The 26080-nt window shown below is 25.4% G+C and overlaps 7 protein-coding genes across 7 annotated transcripts; 2 read left to right on the top strand and 5 right to left on the bottom strand.

The window, feature by feature from the left end:
- Nucleotides 1-337: 337 nt before the first annotated feature.
- Nucleotides 338-921, top strand: DICPUDRAFT_77771 (uncharacterized protein; the record flags this gene model as incomplete). The annotated part of the gene is made up of 3 exons (XM_003286852.1): nucleotides 338-393; nucleotides 455-583; nucleotides 645-921. The coding sequence occupies 3 exons, from the start codon at nucleotides 338-340 to the stop codon at nucleotides 919-921; spliced, it is 462 nt and encodes a 153-aa protein (XP_003286900.1).
- A 380-nt stretch (nucleotides 922-1301) lies between these two features.
- DICPUDRAFT_77770 (uncharacterized protein) lies at nucleotides 1302-2018 on the top strand (the record flags this gene model as incomplete). The annotated part of the gene is made up of 3 exons (XM_003286851.1): nucleotides 1302-1376; nucleotides 1477-1676; nucleotides 1745-2018. 3 exons carry the CDS (start codon nucleotides 1302-1304, stop codon nucleotides 2016-2018), a joined length of 549 nt encoding a protein of 182 aa, XP_003286899.1.
- Nucleotides 2019-2355: 337 nt separating this feature from the next.
- Nucleotides 2356-2767, bottom strand: DICPUDRAFT_150914 (uncharacterized protein; the record flags this gene model as incomplete). The annotated part of the gene is made up of 2 exons (XM_003286840.1): nucleotides 2356-2584; nucleotides 2664-2767. 2 exons carry the CDS (start codon nucleotides 2765-2767, stop codon nucleotides 2356-2358), a joined length of 333 nt encoding a protein of 110 aa, XP_003286888.1.
- Nucleotides 2768-6537: 3770 nt separating this feature from the next.
- DICPUDRAFT_77768 (uncharacterized protein) lies at nucleotides 6538-7857 on the bottom strand (the record flags this gene model as incomplete). Its single annotated transcript, XM_003286839.1, has 1 exon — nucleotides 6538-7857. One exon carries the CDS (start codon nucleotides 7855-7857, stop codon nucleotides 6538-6540), a length of 1320 nt encoding a protein of 439 aa, XP_003286887.1.
- A 1739-nt stretch (nucleotides 7858-9596) lies between these two features.
- DICPUDRAFT_77767 (uncharacterized protein) lies at nucleotides 9597-10058 on the bottom strand (the record flags this gene model as incomplete). Its single annotated transcript, XM_003286838.1, has 1 exon — nucleotides 9597-10058. The coding sequence occupies one exon, from the start codon at nucleotides 10056-10058 to the stop codon at nucleotides 9597-9599; it is 462 nt and encodes a 153-aa protein (XP_003286886.1).
- Nucleotides 10059-19950: 9892 nt separating this feature from the next.
- On the bottom strand, nucleotides 19951-21447 carry DICPUDRAFT_150906 (uncharacterized protein; the record flags this gene model as incomplete). The annotated part of the gene is made up of 1 exon (XM_003286837.1): nucleotides 19951-21447. The coding sequence occupies one exon, from the start codon at nucleotides 21445-21447 to the stop codon at nucleotides 19951-19953; it is 1497 nt and encodes a 498-aa protein (XP_003286885.1).
- Nucleotides 21448-21735: 288 nt separating this feature from the next.
- Nucleotides 21736-25741, bottom strand: DICPUDRAFT_150905 (uncharacterized protein; the record flags this gene model as incomplete). The annotated part of the gene is made up of 6 exons (XM_003286836.1): nucleotides 21736-21747; nucleotides 22872-22905; nucleotides 23108-23330; nucleotides 23629-23839; nucleotides 24401-24491; nucleotides 25671-25741. 6 exons carry the CDS (start codon nucleotides 25739-25741, stop codon nucleotides 21736-21738), a joined length of 642 nt encoding a protein of 213 aa, XP_003286884.1.
- Between the last annotated feature and the right edge of the window lie 339 nt (nucleotides 25742-26080).

Below are 26080 nucleotides of genomic sequence, written 5' to 3'. Positions count from 1 at the left end.
AAAAAATAAAAAACTATAAAAAATAAAAATAAAAAAATAAATGTTAATGTATTCCTGGTTTTTCTCTAAATTATTTTTGTTTTTTTTTATTTTTTATTATTTTTTTTTAGTTTTTTTAATTAGCTATTTAAACTAAATACATTTTATTTTTTTATTTTATTTTATTTATATATATATATAATTATGAAGATTTTTTTATTACTTGTTATTATTTTTACTTTATTTAATGCCTCACTCGGTATCAGTTGTGCCAAGGTAAGTAATTTTATTCTCAAATCCATTTAAAATCCCAACTAACATTAACACAACTGTCTTTAAATAGCCATGCTATGGTAATATGTGCTGTTCAACTCCAGGTGATAATAAATACTATTTAACTGACTTTTGTGGAAGGTAAATATTGATAAAAAATAAAATCAAAAGGGAAATATTAACATTTTTATTTTTAAAATAGTCAATCAGCTTGTGGTCCAATTCCATCATGCTCCTCCTCCAGCTACTTCACTGCTGATGCCCAAAGATTTGGTTGTGGAAAATACTTAACTATTTGTACTGATAGCAGAAAATGTGTTAAGGCTAAAGTGTAAGTAAAATATTTTATAATCTCTTTTAAATCATATATTTATTTTTTATTTTATATAAAGCATTGACTCTGGCCCAGCTTGGTGGGTTGAACAAAAAGCCAATAGACCAATTATTGATGCCTCACCATCCGCTTGTAGAGATTTATTTGGACATAAATCATGTGGTTGGTCAGATCATTTATCAATTACCGCTACTATTGCCAGAGCTAACGATGGTAGACCATTAAATGGCACCTTCACCCTCTCAGAAGAAGAATATATTCAACTTTTCATTGACCACGATGAAGCATTAATGCAATGTGAAAAAGAAAATGAATGTAATGGAGCAGGTCTTTAAATTTCTTTACAATAATAGTTTTTTTTTTTTAAAATTTACAAACTATTATTTTTTTTTTTTTTTTTAAAAAATAAAAGATATTATATTAATTTTAATATAATTTATTAATATATCAAAAAATCAATAGATATTACAAAGAAAATAAATATTTTTTTTTTTATAAAAAGCCTACCTTAATCTTGGGTATTAAATACTATATTTTAGAAGCCTGGTTAACTGTAATGCGTTTGAAGATATTTTTAAAAAACCAAAATTTTATTTTTTTTTTATTTTTTTATTTTTTTTATTTTTTTTTTATTTTTTTTTTATTTTTTTTTATTCAATATAAAATGAAATAAAAAAAAAACTATTATTATATTTTTATTTTCATCTTATTTAAAATGAGAGTTATATTATTACTTGTTGTAATTGTAGCTTTAATCAATGCTGCTTTAGCCGGCTATTCATGCCCAAAGGTATGCGATAAATATCTAATTTTATTTTTTTTATTTTATTTATATTTTAAAAACACAAATATTAACCACACTTTTTTTTTTTTTTTTTTTTTTTAAAAAGCCATGTTATGGTAATATGTGTTGTTCAATTGCCCCAGGCAATGAATATTATTTAACTGATTTCTGTGGTAGTCAATCAGCTTGTGGTCCAATCCCTTCATGTTCTGATTCTAGCTATTTCACTGCCGATGCTCAAAGATTCGGTTGTGGTAAACATTTAAATATCTGTACTGCTAGCAAGAGATGTATTAAAGCTACCATGTAAGTATTTAAAAACACCATTACCTATTTTAAATTAATATTAATCATTTTTTTTTTTAATTTAATAGTATTGATTCAGGTCCAGCTATGTGGGTTGAACAAAATGCTGGTAGAGCAATTATTGATGCTTCACCATCAGCCTGTAAATATTTATTCAATGCCAACTCATGTGGTTGGTCAGATCACTTCGCCATTACTGCCACTATTGCCAGTTTAACCGATTCCAGACCAGTTGGTCCATTCAATGTTACTGATGAAGAATATGCTCAACTCTTTGTCGATCACGAATTAGCTTTACTCCAATGTGAAGAAGAAAAATCATGCAATGGTGCTGATCTTTAAATAAAAAAATATATAAATTGATAACTTTTTAAATTAAACTCTTATTAAACAATTAAATATACATTTTTGTTAATTTTTTTTTTAAAAATAAATATTGTTTTTTTATTTTAGTTTAAATGGAATTTCAATCATTATTTTTTAATTTTAAAAAAAATATTGGTATTTTTGGTGAATTGAAAAAAAAAAAAAATCTCATAATTTAATATTAATATCCCAATAAATAAAAATAAAATGATTTCTTTTTGAATTATACAGAAATTTTATTGGTTCTTTTTTTTAAAAAATAATATATTTTTTAGATTAAAAAAAATATTTAGACAAATATATGTGAAAAAATTTAGACCATGAATAAACCTGATGGTTTTTCACCTTTAGCTTGTAATTGCATGGTGTTTTGGTGGACAACGCAAAGAGTGCAATAACAGGTGGCTAAACAATCCATAACGGCTGAACCTTCAATACCGTGTTTTTCTCTGATGGCACCACGAGCTAAACAGGTAGCTAATGGGAAACAAACTGAGGTGATTAAACAATCAACAACTTCACATTGACGACCATCGACGGTGCTATTAAATAATTTAAAAAAAAATAAAAAAATTAGTACTAGGTTTTTTAATTTTTTCAAATTAGTGATTAGTAACTTACGCTCTTTGTTGCATAACTTGGAGATTTGGCCATAAGTATGAGATACAACAAACTCTCATATCTGAGGTACAATCGCATAAACCGTGTTCCCAATTACCTGACATTTTTGTATTTTAAATTTGATTTAGATCTAAAAATAGATAATTAAAATAAATTATTAATATATATTTTAATTTAATAAAATAAATGAATGTTGCAAAGTATTTTATTTAAATAAAATAACCTTATAAAAATGGGTTACCTTAAAAAAAAAAGAAAGAAATAAAAATTAGATTATTTGTAACCTTAGAAGGATATAAAAATAAAAAAAAGTGTAAAAAAAAATTATTTATAAAAAAAAAAAATCACGTAAAAATTAGAGTAAAAAAAAAAAAAAAAAAAAATTTAAAATAATAAAATTTTTTTAATAGCCACAGTGACGTGAAATAATTGAGACTCTCAATTAATTAGGTTATAGATTTTTTTTCTAATAGTTTTCCTCATTCAAAATTTTAATTTTTTTTAATTTTTTGGGAATCAACCAATGTTATAAAGAGCGTCTTTCGACACAAATCCACAGAATAAAAAAAAAGATTTTTTTTTATTTTTTTTTTTTTATAAAAATATTTTTAAATTGAAATATTAAATTTCTGATAACTGGTTTATTCTTTGATAAAAACAACTGTAATTCCTCTTAAAAATCATTTTTTTTTTTAGATTTCCAAGTTTATTTTCTTCATATTTAAAAAAAAAAAACGAAAAATTCTCAAGGATTATTATTATTTTTTGTTGGGTATTAGAAATAAAAAATTATTTATTTTATATTTTTTGGTGGGTATTAGAAATAAAAAATTATTTATAATTATGTTTATAAAAATATTTTTTTTATACCATTCAATGTTTCCAATCAATATATAAAAATCTTTTTTTTTTTTTTTTATTCAAATAAAACTATAAAAATCTTGCTATTCGTATAAAAAATCTTTTTTTTTTTTTTTGATTTATTTTAAATAATTTTTTTTGGGTCGGAAAATAACCAACTGATATCATAATAAATATTTTTTTTTGTCCTTTAAATAAATAAAAAATATGATTTTTACAATTTAATTATCTTTTTTTATTTATTTTTCGTGTAAATTATAAACCAAAAAAAAATGCATTGAAACTATCGCCCAAAATTTAAAAGAAATTTATAGGTTATCATATTCAAACCTCAAACCTTACAAATTAAGTAATTTTGAATTTTTTAATGTTTGTGTTGTGAGAAATTTGTGAAAATGATTCAGTTGTGCTAACCAAATCATCAGAAAATGTATTATTTGATATTCCTAAGTTTTGGTTATTAATGATTCTATAACCAATTACATTAGTGTTTAGTAGATTTAATAAAGGATCAAAAAATAGACCCTAAAGAAATGGGGATAATGGATGACCTTGAATAACCCCCTTAGTTACATAAATATCGTTAGTCATACCATGTGGTGTGATAATTTTCATATTATTAACTGATAGAAAATCAGATATAATATCTATTGTTTCTTGTGGGTAGCCTCTAAATTCTAATGCTTCGATTAATGCCCAGTGTGGTACTTCATCAAAAGCTTTTTGTATGTCAATATATAATACATGAAGTTCTCTTTTATTGATTTTTGAATATAAAAAGATGTTGTTCAGTACTGATATTGGTGATATTCTTGAACCTCCAGGTCTAAATCCATATTGGGATTCTGAAAAAGGACAATTTGGTTCGGTATAATTTTGTATTGGTTTAGTGAAAATTGTAGCGTATAATTTATAAAAGTTACTTAAAATAGTTATACCCTGTAGTTAGATAATGATTGGTTGTTACCATTTTTATAGATTGTATATATTTTACCTTTTTTCCATGAAGGTGGTATTTTTTTTAAGTTTTTACAACATTTAAAAATGTTTAGTAAAATAAATAAACCTGATTCAGGTAAATTTTTAATATATTCGTTTAATATTTCATCAACCCCTGCTGCTTTATTATTTGATAATAAAGAAATTGTTGAGGTTAAGTCATTTAAATTAAAATTATTTAACAATTTTCTTTTGTAAAATTCATTTTTGAACCATTTATCACTACCCCTGAATGGGATTTCGTACCATTTTTGGTTATTGAGTATTGGTTTTGATTTATTTTGTGGTGATTCATTTAATAAGTTTTTAAAAAAATTTTCATATTCTTTTTTTACTAATGTTGGGTTGGAAATTATATTATTATCAACTGCAACACAGGATGCTTGTTGGTTTGTTATATATTTATCTTTTTTTATTAAATTATAAATTCTTTATTTCTTGAACTTTTTAATTTTTCAAGTTTATCTTTGTAATTTTTAATTGAATCATAATTTTATTCCTTTTTGTTTTTATATAGGTTTTGAATGTATATTTTTTTAATTTCAATTAATGGTTTTAGTGTATTATATATTAATTAAATATCATTTGTAGAAGGAGGTGTACCTAATGTACCGAAATATTTAAATTCAAACCAGATATCGTTATGGTCTGTTAAGGTATCATTTATTGTAGATTGTAGTTTATCAAATTTTGGTAGTAATTTTTTTTTTGTTTTAGAAATTTTTAATTGAATGTTGTTTGTTATTTTTGATTTTAGTGAATCAATAATTTGGTAGCAATCATGTAGTTTGTTAATGATTTTTTTAATGATTCCAATAGAGTAAATTAACAGAAGTTTTATTAATATTGGCCCTATAATAATCTGGTTTACAATCATTACTATAGTTTGATAATATTTATTTCTTTTGGTTTATAATCTCTTGTTTTGAAATTAATTCTTTTGCTTGCACAGGTTTCAAAATTGGTCCAAATTGATATTGAATAGACTTCATAATTGTATTGTGGGTAACTTAAAATTTGTAATGAGGTTTGAGATCTTCTAAATTTGAAATGTTTAGCATTATATTTCTATTTTGACTTAAAAAAAAAAAAAATTTCTTTAAAAAATTAAAAAAAAAATAATATTAAAATTAAAATATTAAAATCATTGAGTTTTAGAAATTTCACAATGGTTTTTTAAGTTATATGGAATCATAATACTATTAAAACTATATTTTTAAAATTGGTCTTTTTAATTGGCCTCTTTAAAGAAACCAATAATAATAAATGATAGATTACTTTTTTTATATTTATTATTTTAAATGTACAAAATTAAGGGCTTTTAAATAAAATATAAAAAAAATAATTAAAGAAATACAATATATAACAAAAATCATAATGAAAATTCTTTTAGTAAAAATAAATAAATTGACTAATAATAAATTAAAATAATACTTTTTAAAAAAAATGAAATTATCATTTCTATCTTTACAGTGACCAATTAAATACAATCAGAAATGCTCAAAAAAAAAGTTAATTATTATAATTTAAATAGAAGTGTAGAAAAAAATAAATTAAAAACTATATTAATTTTCTATAGGTAAAAAAAAAAAGGTTTTTTTTTTCTTTTCCCCGAGAGGCAGAGATTTTTTTAAAACAAAATTTAAAGATTTTAAAATTTAAAAATTTAAATTTAAATTTTAATTTTTTTAAAATTTTAAAAGAAAAATTTTTTTTTTATTTTTTTTTTTTTTTTTTTTTTTTTTTTTTTTTTTTTTTTTTTTTTTTTTTTACTTTATTATTTTTTCTTTATTATTTTATCAACATATAAAATTATTTAGGTTTATTTTTTATAATACCCATACAATAATATTATAATAACTGCAATTATTTATATTTGATTAATAATTTACAACTCCCAAAAAATATTCAAAATCACCCTTTCAATCACAATTCATTTTTATCAACAATGAATTATTTATTAGTTTTTTGCGCTTTTATCATTGGTGTTTCACTTAGTTTTATTTATACACATTTAAAAAACAAAACCAGCTCCAGCACCAGCTCCAGCTCCAACACCGGCTCCAGCACCAGATCCAGCACCAGCTCCAATATCGGCTCCAGCACCAGCTCCAACACCGGCACCAGCACCAGCTTCAGATCCAGCACCAGCTCCAACACCGGCACCAGCTCCAATATCGGCTCCAATATCGGCTCCAGCACCAGCTCCAACACCGGCACCAGCACCAGCTTCAGATCCAGCACCAGCTCCAACACCGGCACCAGCTCCAATATCGGCTCCAATATCGGCTCCAGCACCAGCTCCAACACCAGCACCAGCTCCAACACCAGCACCAGCTCCAATATCGGCTCCAACACCAGATCCAGCTCCAGCTCCAACACCGGCACCAGCACCAGCTCCAGATCTAGCACCAGCTCCAACACCGGCAGCAGCTCCAATATCGGGACCAGCACCAGCACCAACACCGGCACCAGCTCCAATATCGGCACCAGCACCAGATCCAGCACCAGCACCAACACCGGCACCAGCACTAGCTCCAACACCGGCACCAGCTCCAGATCCAACATCGGCACCAGCTCCAATATCGGCACCAGCACCAGATCCAGCACCAGCTCCAATATCGGCTCCAACACCAGATCCAGCACCAGCTCCAACACCGGCACCAGCACCAGCTCCAGATCTAGCACCAGCTCCAACACTGGCACCAGCTCCAGCTCCAGATCCAGCACCAGCTCCAACAATGGCTCCAGCTCCAGCTCCAGATCCAGCACCAGCTCCAACACCGGCTCCAGCACTAGCTCCAACACCAGATCCAGCACCAGCTCCAACACCGGCACCAGCTCCAATATCGGCTCCAGCACCAGCTCCAACACCAGCACCAGCTCCAATATCGGCTCCAACACCGGCACCAGCACCAGCTCCAGATCCAGCACCAGCTCCAACACCAGATCCAACACCAGCCCCAACACCGGCACCAGCACTAGCTCCAGCACCGGCACCAGCACCAGCTCCAACACCGGCACTAGCTCCAATATCGGCTCCAGCTCCAACACCGGCACCAGCTCCAGATCCAGCACCAGCTCCAATATCGGCTCCAACACCGGCACCAACACTAGCTCCAACACCAGATCCAGCTCCAGCTCCAACACCGGCACCAGCTCCAGCTCCAATATCGGCTCCAGCTCCAGATCCAATACCGGCACCAGCTCCAGCTCCAACACCGGCACCGGCACCAGCTCCAGATCCAACACCGGCACCAGCTCCAGCTCCAACACCAGATCCAGCACCAACTATAGCAATCACAGTTATATTCCACAACAACAACAACAACATTTTCAATCATCAAGGGCACAACATAATAATTACCCATCATTTAATAAAACCCATTCACAATATTCAGCTGCTGGTAATGTCACATCAAGCAATCAACCCCAACAACACTCACAACCCCAACCACAACAATATTCAAGTGCACAGTCTAGCTATCCATCCTTCAATAGAGAACAATCACGTTATACTGCTGCAAATAGTTCTTCATCAGCCAATTTTCCAAATCATTGTCCACAACAAACATTTACACCTTCAAGGGGACAAAATAATAATTACCCAACCTTTAATAAAGACCAATCACGTTATTCTACCGCTAGCGAACCAAAATCAGTAAATACTCCACCAAATAACGAACAATCATCAAAGTACCCATCATTTAATAAGGAGCAATCTCGTTATAAATGTGAGAGTTCATCAAATAAAGCAGAAGAAGAGCGTATTGAATCCGGTGATTATATGGATCTCGATTAAATCGATGAAATTTAAAATAGTTAACAACACCACCCAAAAAGGAATCCATTAAATAATCATATCATTATCAACTACTTGTGGCAAACAATACATAATATAATTCATCCCTTCAGAATAAAGCTCAGGAAATGACAAGGAAATTCAAAAAGTTCTAAAATTAATACGAAATCAAAATTTAAAGGTAAATATAATGATAACATTAGCATAATTTAAATTATATTTGAATATAAATGAAACTAATATTTAATTTTAATATTTATTTAGTTTATATCAAATTCTTTATTTCATTATCAATACGTTTTTTTAAAGTCTCTAATCAATTATTGGGGTTTTCGTCCAATCAATTCAATACAAAGTGCACCAGGGTCCATCAAAATAAACAAACATCTCATTTTTCTTTTAAAAGATCTTCAATTCTTCATCAACACCACCTCATTACTTTAATGAAACCAATCATAAAATCATCAATATAAAGCAAATTACAATCACCTATTCAAAAATTAAAAATCAATCCCTAAAAAACAATTTATAAAACCACAAATATTTCTAGTAAAGTAATCAATCCATAGTTTTCAAATTGTAATACTATTCAATCTAATCGATTTTTGAATATACCAACTTTGTTCTGGCCAAGCAACTTTGGTATAACATCAAAACCTTTTAGATAAAGTAGTCATTATCGGGTATCAACTAATGAAGAGAATATCAAGTACAATGCTTAATCAATAGCTCCACTCTATCACCTGTACTAGTAGACCGTTAATATCTGTTGAAGAACTCATTCAGTCAAAAGGTGAAAGTTTATCTCTTGTCCGATCAATCAAATGACTACATTGGTATTTTCATATCATACATTATTTCACCATCAATTATAATAATTAAATTAACAAATAACAATCAGTAAAAAAGTATATTTAGTTCAATTTAATTTTTATCAATTTCATTTTTATTTTTCATAAAGAGTTAGTTATACAATAAAATATAAAAGATTAAAAATTTATTACATATTTAAAAAAGTTAACTTTTTCTTTTTTTTATTTTCTATTTTTTTTTTTATTGTTTTTTTTATTATTATTTTAATTTTTTTTATTGTGTATTTGTTTCAAAACATGCCATTTTAAAAAAAAAAAAAAAAATTTATATGGAAAAAAGAAAAAAAAAAAAAAAAATAAATAGTTGTTTTTTAAAAAATTTATAATATTTTATTTTATTAAGATGATCGAAATTATAGTTCCACTAGGAATATAAATTAAATATTATAATTAATTAATTTAATCATCTTCTTCCTCTTTAATTGGACCCCCTGGTAGATTATCAGCATCATAATCACATTTAACTCCTTCTGGAAGATCACATAACCTTACCGGTTTTCCGTTTAGAATACCAACTTTAAAACAAACCAACACCAATTTGTCACTCCTATCGATTGGATTTAAAAAGATTTCTTTTTTTTTAAAGAACGATTCATAGTCATCCTTGTGAACATAATGTTTATTTTCCCCATATTTAAAAATTCTTGCATCTTCAAAATAACTTTCAGAGTATTTTAAATATTCTTCCATTACTGATGTATAAATTTCTTTCATTTTTTCTTTGCAGGCCTCGGTACAATAACCATTTTCCATTTCAGGGAATCCATCCTCTTCTACCAATTGTTCAAAATATACAGTATAACCATATTTTTTTAATTTCCCAATAGAAAATTCATCATGATAACATTTATACTTTGACATATTTAATAATATTATTAAAAATTGAATTATAATATTTTTTTTTAATCACTTAAGTAACTTAAAAAAAAAATACTCTATTTAAATATTTCAAAAATAGAAAACCGATGCTGTTATTGGTGGAATATTTAATCAACATATCGATTTAGTGATATTTCGAAATGACCGTTTTTCTATAAAAATTTAATAAATTTTTGTTAAACTGTATATGAACCAAAATTTCTTTTTAAGAACTCATATTGAGCTCTTATTATAATATTATTTTTATTTTATTTTGGTTATTTGTTTAGTTTTTCTTTCTATTTTAATTTCGTGGTTTTTATAACCATTCATCAAAGTAAAAGTGTACTTTTTAGACTAATAAATACTATTAATAAATATTTCATTATACAAATTATACAAAAAAAAAAAATGTATGTGGTGTTTTTTTTGTATTTTTTTTTTTTAAAAAATAAAATATATTTACTCTTTCACCCAATGGAGTTGTAAAATTATTAAAAATTAAATGTGGGAATGCTAAAGATGGTGGAGATGAGTCTTCGATATCGTGGATCATAACACAATTTTTAATTTCGAAATATGCTGTTGGTCCATATGGGAGATGTGACTAATTTTTTAAAAAAATATTATAGGTGTATTTACTATTAAAATAGAATTTTAAAAAAACAATAAAAAAATAAATAATAAATTATAAATTAGCCTTAATTTAAACCATAGTTATTTATTAATCTTTTTTTTATTTTTTTTTTTTGATTTATTAATATTTAAAAATAATTTTAAAAAATAAAAATTAAAAAAAATAAAATTTCTTTCGTTTTTTTTTTTTTTATTTTTTTTTTATTTTTTTTTTTTTCAGTATTAATAGTTTTATTTTTTTTTTTTTTTTAAAAAATAAACAAATTTGTATATAATAAATAATTTAAATGTACATTTTCTTAAAAAATGAATTATTATGTCATTTTTTTCTTTTGGTGGTTTGGTCCATTTTAAATTATTGTTGGCTGAATTTAAAATAGTTTAAAGTGAATTTATTCACAAGATTTTGAAGATTAATTAGAGAATTTAAATTTTCTGATTCAGTTTCCAATTGGATTAGATCAGCTGATAATTGTTTTTTAAATTCACTAAAATCTTGTTGTTCATATGGTAAAAGTTTTTTGATAAAATTTTTATTATTATTTTCGATTGTAGAATTTAGATTTTCATTGTTTATAAAGTTAATGTTAATAGATATTTTAACAGGATTATGATCACTTGATATTTTTGAATGTGATAAAATTTTATAAGAATTTATTAAATGTCTGTTTTTTATTTCCAATAGATGTGCATCTATTCTTGATTTGGTTGTGTAATCATCTCTAATTGTTATACATGTATACTCTTTGTTAGTGTTAAAATCATGATAAAAGTCATTCTTTATTTTCAAATTTATTTAATATAGATAATTCATCATTATTTAATGAATTTCTAGGTTTAGTATTTAGTGTTGTAATATCATTTTTATAAATATGATCAATTGAAGAAAAGAAGATAGTAAAATCAGTTTTTTCAAATAAGTTATTTAAATTTTTAATTTCATCACGAGTAAATAGTTTAGTTTCTTGTAAACATATAATTTTTATATTCTTTTTTATAGAAAGTTTAATAATATTTTTATTTTAGAGGTGAAATCACCATTAATGTTAAAAGACAATATATTTAAATTTTTAAAATTAATTTTATTTTATTTGTTTTTTGAGTGTTTAAAATAGCAAAATGATCATCAAGAACAGTATTATTATAATTATTATTATTCATATCTTCCATTATTATATGTACGATGTCTTTTGTTATTTTGGCGGTGGTTTCTGTTGTTGGTGGTTGGCTGTTCGGGTGGATGCATAATGATACCAAAGTCTTTAAATTCGTGCTTTGACTTTCTGTCGAATTTTTTTAGTAAGTTAAAATATTCAATTATTGAATCTTCTATTTTTTTATTGGAGTAAATTAAACACTTTACTATATGTAGAAAATCTTCAATATCAGTGTAATTGCATAATATGTTGGGTTTAAATCCTAACTGAGGTTGTGATTGGAATTGGATAATTAAGTTTTTTAATAAATGCGAGCACTCGTTTTCGAATGATTTATTAATAAAGGTGGTAGGTAAAGTGGTAGGTAATGTGGTCAACCACTTTATTGCAAATTGAGAACTTATTAAGTAGAACATGTTGGTATGCAGTGTAGATGATGATTCAATATTGATTGTACATTCATCTAAGTTTATGGTGTTTTGGTTTAATTTTAATGGTGGATTATGATTTAAGTAAGTTGATCTTAATGTGAAGTAATGGTTGTTGTTTTTTGTGAAAAATGTGTCACAATTAGAGTTGGGGATAACAGATATGATTTTATTGAACAAAGGTAGTATTATTTCCATATTATTGTTTTGAGGTGTTGAAACTTCATATGATAATTGGAATTCTTTTTTTGGTATTGTTAAATCTTTGTAATGTGGGAGATCTGATGATCCAGTGTTTATTTGACAGTTGTTGTGAAAAAGGAATAGTGATCTTTCTAAACATGAATTAAATTTTAGTGATAGATGTTTGAAAATGATCGATTGGTCAAATTTATCGGTTTGAATGTTGTTTATTTGTGTGATGTATTTGAGTGTTGTTGGATTTATTCTTTTGAGTAGAAGTTGTGATAAAATTGCATCAAAATCAGTATAAAGTGATATATTATTTGGTTGTAATCCAAGTGGTTCTGGAACTGTGAATTTAAGTTCTAATATTTCTTTACCAGTTTTGATTTTAATAATGTTTTGATTTGAAAGATTTTTTAGGAAACTGTCTCTTGACAAATCATTTGTGAATGTTACGATAATTTTGTCCTTTGTTTGGTTTACCTCAGGCGCCAATATAGTTTTGGATTATACTGGTTATGTTGTTATGTTGTGTAGTTGGTAGTTCAAAAAAGAGTATTGGTTCATTATTCTTAATATTATTTAAAATTTTTTTTTTAAAATTTGGGTTTGAAATATATGATGTGTTTGGATGATAATTTTTGTTTTTGTAATTTTTGTTTTTTGAAATGTTAAAAGTGTTATTTGGGTTATGAGATTTATTAAATTTTGGAGTACTTTTTGGGTATTCTGTGTGGGTGTTTTGATGAGTATTTGGTGGAGAAAATGGATTTTGGGTAGAATGTTGATTATTTTGTGGTGTGATAATGCAATCAATAGTATCCATGTTGCCATCACCATCAATTTGATTATTATTTGTGGACATTTTGTTTGTGAATTTATAAATCCAATTAAAGTAATGTGTTAAAGGTTTTTTTTTTATAAGAGTCAAAAATACACGATTTATATGAAGGATTTTTTTAGGATCGAGTTTTAGGAAAAAGGATCCGGATTTTCATTAGAAATTTAGGATCGATCCTAGTTTTAAACCTCGATCCTGAGCTAAAGTTTAGCTGATCGTTGTATCTCTTGATTTATTAAATAATATTATTATTGAGTTTTTTTTATTTAAATTTAAATTTTTTTTATTTTTTTTTTTTTTTATAAAAATGATGGTGTTTTTAAAAAAAAAAAAAAAAATTTTTAATAAAAAAAAAAAAAATTTTTTAATAAAAAAAAAAAAAATTTTTTAATAAAAAAAAAATAAATTTTTTAATAAAAAAAAAATAAATTTTTTAAAAAAAAAAAATAAATTTTTTTATTATCATAAATTTGGTTCAACGAATTTTTTTATAAAATTACGAAAAAAAAAAAAAAAATAAAAAAAAATATTTTTTTTATTGAATATTCAAAATTAATCAAATTAATATTCGCACAAAAATAAATTTTGCATTTCTTCCTCTTATTGTTTTTTTAAAAAAAATAAATAAAAAAAAATTTTAATCTCTTGTAACTAATATTTTAATCTCTTGTAACTTTTACAAAAAAAAAAAAAATTAAAAAAAAAAAAAAGAAAAAAAACTTTATATGGAGGAATCGTGTCTTTTAAGAGACTATTTTGTGCTTATTATTAATTTTTTTTTAATTTTTCATTATAATAAAAAAATTAAAAAAAAAAAAAATATTTTAATTTTGAAAATGATATTGGAATGTTTATTCCATTTTATTAAAATGCCCAGATAGCTTTTTTTTTTTTTTTTTTGCTTTTTAAAAATATATTGGAATGTTTATTCCATTTTATTATTTTATTAATTATAAGACCTAAGTATCTGAATTAACCAGATATTACTTGAAGCAAAATTAAACCGTTGCAATTTTGGTTGAATAAATTGAATTATTCTGAGGTAACTTAATTTATTATTGCAAGAATAATAAATTTCCGGAGATCCAACTTTCTTTTAAGGTGGTGTTACTTCATAAAAGATGCCCGCATCTTAGCTAATAGAATATGAATTAAACATTACAGCCCTTGGCAGTTTAGCATAGCTTAAGTTTCATCTTGTACGGAGAAACTTGGGTTAGTGTTTCCTTGCAAAGGAAACCTTCTATCCAGTTAAATAGCACAGCTCGGTATAACTTTAGTGCATTGGCGTAGAGTCTTGTTAATCCTTTCGGTTGACTATGGATATGTACAGATGCCATATATATCTTTTATTTAGAATAAAATGATATATTGTATTAAAAAAAAAAAAAAAGAAAAAAGAAAAATGAAAAATAAAAAAAAAGAAAAATAAAGTGGTAATATTTAATAAATGTGAACATTCGTTTTCGAATGAATCATTTATTGGTGGTAAATAAAGTGGTAGGTTTAATTTTTGGTAGATAATAGTGGTAGGGTCTGATGAATTTAAGGTATAATTTCATCATCTAGTTTAATGGTAAAAATGTTAGTTACATTGCATTAAAATCAACATAAAGTGATATACTATTTGGTTGTAAGCCAAATGGTTCTGGAATTGTGAATTTTGGTTTTAATATTCCTTTTTCGATGTTGATTTTAATAATGTTTTGTTTGGATGATTTTTTAGGGAAAATATTTCTTGTCAAATCATTTGTGAATGTTGTGGTAGTATTATCTTTGGTTCTGTTTACCTTAGATGCACCAGTGTAGTTTTAGATTATACTGGTTATGTTGTGATGTGGTGTAGTTTTTGTTTCAAAAAAAAGAATTTATTCATTATTATTAATAATATTTTTTTAAAAATTTTTTTTGAAAATTTGTGTTTAATTTATATGATGATTTTGGATGGTAATTTTTGTTTTAATAGTTCTGGTTTTTTAGTATGTTAAAAGTGTTATTTAGGTGACCAGACTTATTAAATTTTGGAATACATTTTAGGTATTCTGGATAAGTATTTTAAAGAGTATTTAGTGAATAAAATGGATTTTGAGCAGAATGTTGATTATTTTGTGGTGGAATAATGCAATTATTAGTATCCAAGTTATCATCACCATTATTTTGATTATTATTTTTTTAAAATTTGTTTGTGAATGAATAAATAAAAGAGATACACCGATCAACTAGTGAGATCTCAATTAGATTTCGTCTACTTAAAGTTTTAAAAAATCAAAGAAAATTTTGGATTTATTTAAAACAGTTAATGAAAGTGTATGTGGTGATATATGTAGATTATATAAAAATCAACAAAAGTGTGTAAAAATAAAATGAATTGTATAAAAAGTGATAAATATCATTAAAAAAATGAATGATGTTGTACAGTTCTTCGCAAAAGTTTTGACCCCCTTTTTTAAAATTTTTTTATTTTTATTTATCTTCAATAATTTTAATTTCAATTATTCTAAAAAATATAAAATAAATTTTAGAACATCTGAACTATATTTTTTTATAAAAAAAAAATAAAATAAAAAATTTTTTTTTGAAATTTTTTTTTTTTTTTTTTTTACATATAAAAAAAATGGGTTCATTATTTTTAAAAAGATAATTTAAATTTTAATATATAATTTATTTTTTAAACAAAATTTTTTTTTTAATGTTTTGTTTCTTAATATTTTGTGAATTCACCTTAGTTCTTATTTATTTGTTGTATTTTTATTGAGGTTGATTCATAAAGATTATCAAATTTATCTTGATGAATATTTTTTAAAATTCAACAAATTAAAATATTGAAATTATGACGTGGGTACCCGATAGAAATCAATTTTATACATCGTTTTACTATTGACCATATATTCTCAATAATATTAAGATCTGGTGAACAGGGTAGAATAAATATCACCCTAATGTGCATTTTTTCTTAAAAATCCGCCAATAATTAGGTCATATGAATAGAGCAATTGTCTTGTAAAAGAAACATATGACCAGATAAAATTCATTTCTCTTGTAAAGTTCTTCTATAACCCTGTATTAATATTTTTAAATATTTTGCAGCATTTGTGTTAAACCTAATAATACATATACGACGTGCACTAAGAGCTGTGCAACAACATCATGTATATATTGAGCTGCCACCTCATCTTCGTTTGGCCAATATGTTTTGTTTAAGGTTTCTTGTATCATGAATCCATTTTTTAGTTTTCAATAAATAAGAAAATCCTTTAATTCTGGTTTCATCAACAAATATTACCCTTTTCCCAATTTTCAGCTGCCCAATTTTGGAACTTTTTTACCCACCTTAGCTTTGAGACATATATTTTTCGGTTGGAAAGTGTTTACATTTTAAACTTTTAAAAAAAACATTATTATGTTGTAGAGACCTACTATTTGAAGTTATTGAAACATTTTTCTGAAAGTTTTTTCTAAGATATCTTTTTATATTACTTAAATTATGACATTTCCCATTTCAATTTTATTTTCTACAATTTCTTTCAATTCGGTCGTCCATCTTTCTTATTATGCCAGGTATTGTATTTTCTTCAATTGTACCTTTTTCTATATTTTTTTTAAAAAATTCTCTTAACTGTGGACCTACTTCACTCAAAATATCTTTAACTTTTTGATGATTTTTTGCTTTTTTGTAAATTTTTAAAATCATATTTATTAACTCTAAAAAAAGGGTCATTATTGTTTTTTTTTTCTATTTTTTATGAATATACTGTCCTATTTGTTTTTAAAAAAAAATTAAAATAAAAATAAAAAATTATAATAAAATTGAATTATCTTCTCAAAAATTTAGACCCCATTTTATATGGGCGCTATAAAAAAAAAATAAAAAAAATTTTTTTAAAAAAATAAATTTTAAATTTTTATTTAACAAAAAAAATATAAAAAAACCGTATAAGTTTATCTATAAATATTTTTAAAATGGATTTATAGTCATAAACCTAAGATAAGATTAAAATTAAAATTTTTTTCTAATGTTTTTTATTAGGGGTCAAAACTTTTGCGAACAACTGTAATTAGTGGTAATTAATTATAGTTAAAGATATGGTAATAATAACTATAATAAAAAAGTGTTCATACACTAGTAGTATGTAAATTTTGTGTAAATGCCCAGATAGCTCAGTCGGTAGAGCGCAAGGCTTTTAACCTTGTGGTCGGGGGTTCGAGCCCCCCTTTGGGCGAATTTTAGATTTTAAATATCTTCCATGTGATTTTATTTTAAAAATATTTTAAAATTAATGATGTATTTAAATAATAAATTATTTAAAATAAAGGTTTCAATACCCAACAAATTCAGTTGTCCCAATATCAAATAAACCAGAAAGATATTTAGGTTACTACTTCACAGGTACCGGAATCCATAGAAAACTACCAGAAATACTGAATTCTATAAGATCCTCGTTATCATTATGGAAAACAACAAGTAACTCAATTAAAACAAAAGTAAACATCCTCAAATCCTTTGCACTATCAAGAATAACATGATATACTCTTATATTGAAGAATTCAACGATGATGAAATTAAAGAAGTCAATAAAATTGCAGATTGGTTCCTATCAGCACCTAACAATAAAAGTCCAAATGGTTTTAAAGTCTTCAAATTAATGAGCGAATTATCCTATGGATCAAGGAGGAATATTTGGAATATATGTTTTGCCCAAAGACTATGGATGATAATTCAAATAATAAATAATATTGAAACTAATAAAATAGAATAAGAATATCAACACAGTTGGAAACATCAAATTTCAACCAAAACAATAACTTCAGATTACCTACTTAAAAACTACAATGATTGGATACAAATAAAAGTTAAAAAAGGATTACTGGACGGGTTGAAATCCATTAAAAATAAGGACGGCAAACCTCTTTCTTTAGCAGAATGGTATTCGGAAATAAACAATCTCAACATCTTTACACCCAAAACAGAATTCCAACAATGTCTTCAACTTACAGGTTATAGCTATATCAACCTATTCAATAATATACTTAATATTAAAGATCCAAAATCAAGGAACACCCTATTCTAATTCCAAGCAAGATGCTTACCCATCAACTTCATTCACAAAAAACCATGTAGACTATGTAATGAAAATCTTAGTAATGATCCATATGGTCATCTATTTTTCAAATGTAAAAATTCATCAACTTCAATAAACTAAAATCATTTATATTCATTACTTCGGGAAGGGTCACTGGACATAACAAGATCAAGAAGGAATATATCAATAAAAAATATTACATACAAAATCCCAGAAGGTCGCAAATCCGATGGACAAATAAATATGGATTACAACAACACCAGATTTCACAAATCACACTTCCAATGGAACTATAAAGCAATAGATTTCGACTTAACTAGATGCTTCGCTTATACATATAGAAATGCCATAGCCCTGGTATTTCATCAAGTTTGGATTTGGTTATGTAAAGAATTATATGACGATCAAGAAAATACAATAAAAGAACTCGATTATAAGAATCTAACCTCAAAATGGACTAAGCTAGCTACTTTAGAATACTTAAAAGGTTTAAAAAACATCAAGGAAAGACACGCTAAACAACCACAAACAATTAGCAACATCAATAAAGAATATAGAAAATTCAAAAGAAGAATAGCAAGAGCAAACTTCATCAGCATCAAATCATTACCAAATATCAACAGTTTAGAATATTTTCTTTAAAAACTTTATAAAAAACATTAAATAATATTTTACTGATTAATTTAAAGCATTTGCTTTTAATTATCTTCGCTTTAAAAAAAAAAAAAAAAAAAAAAATAAAGGAAAATATAAATATATTAAAGCATTCATTTTTAAAACATTTATTTCTATGAATGGGATCATCTACCATTTTTGGCTATTGTATTTTGGTTTTGATTTATTTTGTGATGACAACTCACTCGAAAATCGAATATTAAATTTTTTTATTCAATTGCTGAGGGTCGGAGCCTTAAATGTTGGGTTGGAAATTATATTATTATCAACTGCAACACAAGATACTTGTTGGTTTGTTTTAAATTTATCTTTTTTTTATTAAATTGTAAAATTCTTCATTGGTCTTTTTAATTTTTTAAGTTTATCTTTGTAGTTTTTAATTTGATTTCTTTTTGTTTTTATATAAATTTTGAATGTATATTTTTTGATTTCAATTAATGATTTTAAAGTATAATCTATTAGTTGAATATCCTTTGTTGAAGGAGATGTACTTAATGTACAAAAATATTTAAATTCAAACCAAATATCTTTATGGTCAATTAAAATATTGTTTGTAGTTTATCAAATTTAAGTAATTTTTTTTTGTTTTATAATTTAGTAGTTAGATATTACTATATCATTTTTATAAATATGATCAATTGAAGAAAAATCAGTTTTTTCAAATAAATTATTTAAATTTTTAATTTCATCACGAGTGAATAATTTAGTTTCTTGTGAACATATAATTTTTATATTCTTTTTTATAGAAAGTTTAATAATATTTTTTATTTTAGAGGTGAAATCACCATTAATGTTAAAAGACAATATATTTAAATTTTTAAAATTAATATTTATTTTATTTTTATTTTATTTTGGATATTTAATAAAGCATCGTGAACAGTATAGTTATTATTATTCTCTTCCATTGTTATTTGTACGATATCTTTTTTTGTTTTGGTTGTTGTTTGATTGTTCATATTGCATAATGATATCAAAATCTTTAATATCGTGTTTTGATTTTTTATTGAATTTTTTTAATAAATTAAAATATTCAACTATTAAATCTGATATTTTATTATTGGTGTACGTTGAGCATTTTACAATATGTAGAAAATCTTCAATATCTGTGTAGTTACATATGATGTTGGCTCTAAATTTTGACTGAGGTTGTGATTGGATTTGATTGATTAAACTCTTTAATAAAGGTGAGCATTCCTTTTCAAATAATTTATTTATTTCATTGGTGGTTAATAAAGTGATAGGTATTATTGTTGGTTTGATATTAGTAGCAGGATCTGATGAAATTAAAGATATAATTTCATCATTTAATTTAATGGTACCAACATGAGACAACCATAAATCTAGTTTTATATGTTTTCTTGGGTCAATTGTTTTATTGTAAATTGAGAATTTGTTTAATAAAACATGTTGGTCAATTGTGTAGATGATTGATTCAATTTTAATTGTACATTCTTCTAAGTTTATGGTGTTTTGTTTTAAGTTTTTTAGTGATGGACCAAGATTTAAATATGTTGATCTTAATGTAAAGTAGTGGTTGTTGTTTTTTGTGAAAAATCTGTCACAGTTAGAGTTTGGAATTATTGTTGTGATTTTGTTAAACAATGGCAATATTAAATCCATATTATTGTGTTGGGGTGTTGATACACCATATGACAATTGGAATTCTTTTTTTGGAATTGTTATTGATTTGTAATATGGAAGATCTGATGAACTAGTATTTATTTGGCAATTGTTGTGGAAAAGGAATAATGATCTTTCCAAACATGAATTAAATTTTAATGATAGATGATTGATAATGACCGATTGGTCGAATTTATCAGTTTGAATATTGTTTATTGTGGTGATGAGTTTGAATGTTGTTGTATTGATTTTTTTGAATAATGATTGTGATAATATTGCATCAAAATCAATATAAAGTGATATATTATTTGGTTGTAAGCCAAATGGTTCTGGAATTGTGAATTTTAGTTCTAATATTTCTTTTTCGATGTTGATTTTAATAATGTTTTGTTCTGAATGATTTTTTAGGAAAATGTTTCTTGACAAATAATTTGTGAATGTTGCGATGATTTTGTCTTTGGTTTGGTTTACCTTAGACGCACTAGTGTAGTTTTGGATTAGAGTGGTTATGTTGTGATGTGGTGTGGTTGGTGGTTCAAAAAAAAGGATTGGTTCATTATTCTTAATAATATTTTTTAAAATAAAATTTTGAAAACTTGTGTTTGATTTATATGATGAGTTTGGATGGTTATTTTCGTTTTTATAGTTCTGGTTTTTTGGTGGAGAAAATGGATTTTGGGTATAATGTTGATTATTTTGTGATGGACCTATACAATCATTAGTATCCATGTTGCTATCACCATCATTTTGATTATTATTTGTTGACATTTTGTTTGTGGATGAATAAATAAAAGAGATACAATGATCAAAAACTGAAATTTCTTTAGCTTCAAAAAGTTTTAAAAAATCAAAGAAAATTTTGGATTTATTTAAAACAGTTATGTATGTGGTATGTTAATTTTGTGTGTGGTAATTCGTTTTTATTTTTATGATTTTAAAATATTTTATTTTTTAAAAAAAAAAAAATTTTATTTTTTAAAAAAAAATAATTTTTTATATTTAAAATATATTTAAAATTTATATTTTATTTATAAAAAAAAATTAAAAAATAAAAATTTATGCATATAACTTTTTTTTATAAATAAAAAAAAAAAATTTTCATTTCTTTTTCACTTTTAAAATTTGCTAATAAATCTAAAATAACAGTTCAAATATACACATCATAATTTGTTTCTTTCAGTATTATCCCTTTTTTTTATTTTTAACCATTTTTTTTTTTTTGAATTTTTTTTTTTTTTTTCAATTTTTATTTTTTTATTAATTATTATTTTTTTTTATTTTTCTTTAAAAAACCTTCACAAAACCATATTGATAAGTTAAATATTATGATGCTATATTTATACCTGTGTTGATGTTTATACTCACACCTCTTCAATAATAAAATGACAATATAATATTTTTAAAAAAAAAATTATAAATCATCAGTATAATCGGATTCATCTTCAATAGTTTGGGATACTTCCCTTAAATTCAAAATTAATGTAAAGGGTGTTAAAGTTCCATATGCACTTTGTAAATATCCACAATCAAAAGGGTGTTAAAGTTCCATATGCACTTAGTAAATATCCACAATCAAAAGCATTTGTGATCTAAGAATTCTAAAATCGATTCAAATTTATAATAATAATCATAAAAATATCACATTTATTAGAAAAAGGTCACACATTTATTATTTTATATTCATCATCAAATTTTGACACAAATTTAAAATAAAATATTTTAATTTTTAAAGAATAATATTTTTCATTATAAATTAAATTCAAAAAATAATTTTAAGATGAAAAAGAAGAGAAAAAGAGTTTAGTTATAAAGTTTAAAAATAATAATAATTAGTAATTTTTAGTTTTAATAAAGATTGGTTATTTTTTAAATATTTTATTTTATCTTTATTTTGTGTTTTATTATTATAATTACATTTAGTTTAAAATACATTTTTCAAAATAATTTATTCATTATTTCAGAGATATTATAACAGTTATATTGCAGTAATACGTCAATAAAAATATCTCAATTTTTTTATTTTGGGATGAATAAATTTGTTTTTTGTCATTAATAGTTTTTTTTTGCCAAAAATATGCTCTTATATTCTAATTTCATATAATTAAAAAACAATTTTAATTGAAAAAATTATCTAAAAATTAAAAAAAAATCAAATTTTTGTATTAATTGCTAACCACGAATTTTTGACTTACCCCTTCAATAAGAATGGTGCAAAGGTTAACACGACTTTTATTAATTTATTTTAAAAGAATTTTTAGTAATTTAATTTTGATTATTTAATTTTTGTTATTTAATTTTTGTTGATTAATTTTTTTTGGTAATTTTTGTTATTTAATTTTTATTTGAATTCATCGATAGAGTTCTGTAGCTTTCCAGGTGTATCGGTATTTTCACTCTAAATATATCTGATTTCCATATCTTGCTAAACTTCTCTAGCCTGTTGACTATCTTCATTGTGTGGTGTCGCTGGTTAGCTGGACCTTGATTTTGAAGTTTCTTATATATTCTATTAATATTTTTGACTTCTCTTTCCCATGCTGCTGCGCAGATTAACTTGAATCTCTTGAGTATTCTTTCATATGTTAAATCGTATGTGAATTGTTCATGATTTTTCTTGTTTCTTCTGTACCATATTTGTTCGAAAATAGTTGCTATTAAAATTTGCTAGGAATGATAGTTTCTTTCTTGAGTTAGGCTGGATTGCTCTGATATATCTTTCATATGTCCAGGCTTTCTGTGCTTCTGCTCTTGTTTCTATATCCCATAAACCTAATCCTCCTTTTTCGTAGTCTTTTCTTGCGCATTGTCTGCTTATTGTCATTTTGTAATTTGTGTTGTATACATATCTGGTGCATTTGTCCGAAAATTCGTTTAACGCTGTTTTGTAGTTGATGTACATGTGGAATGTTAGTTGTGACAAGCAGTACGTTTTTAAAATGTTTAATCTACCTCTGAGTGTTGATGTTGCATTTTTCCATGATGCAAATTGAGCTAGAATTTTTTCTGTTATTTGGTCGAGTTTCGATTGAATCCCTTTTTTGTTGAAGTTGAAGCCTAGGTATCTTTCGGTTTTTCCTTCTTCTAATTGTGCATAAATTGATTCGCTTTCTTCATCGAATGTTACATTTGCATTTGTTTTTGTTGATTTTGGCGGTTGTTGCTTGGCAGAAAAGATTTATAATATTGTCTATTTTCAGTGAATCTTGATAGTTTTTAGCTATTGTACTTGTGTCATCTGCGAATTGACGTATCTTTTGGCCAAATATTCCTTCTATTTCTTTATTTTTTTTTATTGCTGTTGCCATACATTCTACTACTAGAGAAAATAGTGTTGGTGATATTGGGTCCCCTTGTTTGGTACCTCTTTTTGATGTGAAAGGGTCTTATAAAGCACCATTGATTACAACTCTGATTTCTGAATCTGTGAGCATGTCTTTTATTGTTTTAATGAATTTGATTGGCAACTTGAGATTTTCCAGTGTTCTGATGATTGCATCGTGTCATATCGAATCAAAAGCTTTTTCAAAGTCATAAAACGTTATTATTGGCTTGGTGTCGTTGTCTAGGTTTGAATTTTTTAATCTTGTTATTATTTCCAATAGTGATATTATGTTGTCGTGAAGTATTCTCCCCGGGACGAATCCTGTTTGGTCTTCTGATATTTCGGATCAATCCCATTAGTGTAGAAGTGATTGAATAACTTTAGTAATATTGGCATTACTAATGCCGCATTAGTGTGTTGATGTGGTTTTTGTAGAATGTGGCCACAATCCCATCCTGTCCTAGTGCTTTTCCTTCGTTGATCTTTTCTACTATCACAGTAATTTCTTTTTCCGTGATATCATTGCTGAGTTTATCTAAGATCATTTTATTAACTGCAACTTGCAAAGTTGATAGTAGCAAAAAAAATCAAAAAAATGACCTATAAAAAAATTTTTAACAAATGCCCAGATAGCTCAGTCGGTAGAGCGCAAGGCTTTTAACCTTGTGGTCGGGGGTTCGAGCCCCCCTTTGGGCGAAACTTTTTTTATAACTTTTTTTATAACTTTTTTTATAACTTTTTTTATAACTTTTTTTATAACTTGTAAGGTACTAAGATCAAATAATTAAATAAAATAAAATTTATATGAAATGTTTATGTTTTTGTAAAATTCGAAAACTAAAAAGTTTTTTTATTATTTTTATTTTTTTATTTTTTTTAAAAATTTATTTTTTTTTAAAAATTCTTTTTGATGAATTAAAATAATTGTTAATTATTATTAATTAATATTGATTATTATTGAGTAATGATCCTTGTTCATTACAAACTTTTTTTATAACTTTTTTTATAACTTTTTTTATAACTTTTTTTATAACTTTTTTTATAACTTTTTTTATAACTTTTTTTATAACAGTTGACAAAAAACCGACAAGTGTTAACATCATATAAAATCTTACTTTTTATAAATTAAGTTTTATCAAATAATTTTAGCACTGTCCAACAGCTTTTTAAAAGCTATTTCAATGTATATTAATTATACACCACAAAACACAGATCAAAAGAATTTAGATCGTATTAAAGATTTTTAATCTTCTATCTTCACTATCTCCAATCTTCACAAATTTGTCTTTCTAAAAGCCAATCCAACTACAAACATCATTCCCACCACCATCTTCAAACGTAAAACCAATCATAATAGATTTATCCAACGATTGGAAAGAAATGAAAACTAAGGATTTTCCCCATAATAATTTCAATACTATTGAAGACATACTCTTGTCAAGCATCTCTATAATTCAAAAAAGTGTTAAAGATATCATTGAACGAGATAACAAACTATCCACTTATGAAAAAAATGGAAACAACATCAATCTCAGATTATATTACCCAAACCACCAAATATCCCATGAACATATAATTCATTTCAGCAAATACACAGATATAGAAAAGATCTCATTCGACAAAAAGAAAAAGAAAACTATCTTTATCTCTCTCTCAAAAGAAAACCTACATAATCTCCTTAATGAAAGAGATACCACCAACAAGATGAACAAGTTCATCACGCACTGTGACGATTACCATATGGTAATTGGAAACATCAACTCATCCAATCAAGACATTGAAAAAGTGTTAAAAGAACAACTTAACCTAAAAATTGACTTCTTCTTTTCTCACATCAAAGTCAACAAAAACAATACCTCCTTTTTCCACCTCATCGAAAGAAAAAACAACTCAATCAAATCAAAGCTACTCCAATCACCATACTATCGTATTAAGATTAAGTCTGCAACAAAATCAAAAAATCATCCTAACAACAAAATCAATCAACTAATCAATGAAGATATACTAGGGGTCTCCACTGATAAAGAAATTGATAACAACATTACCATAATCAATCAATCAATCAATCAAAAAAGATAG

Source organism: Dictyostelium purpureum, assembly GCF_000190715.1.
Source record: "Dictyostelium purpureum unplaced genomic scaffold DICPUscaffold_82, whole genome shotgun sequence".
Lineage (NCBI taxonomy): Eukaryota > Evosea > Eumycetozoa > Dictyosteliales > Dictyosteliaceae > Dictyostelium > Dictyostelium purpureum.
The sequence above is the reverse complement of the archived record's forward strand: the minus strand, read 5'-3'. Positions and strand labels throughout refer to the sequence as shown.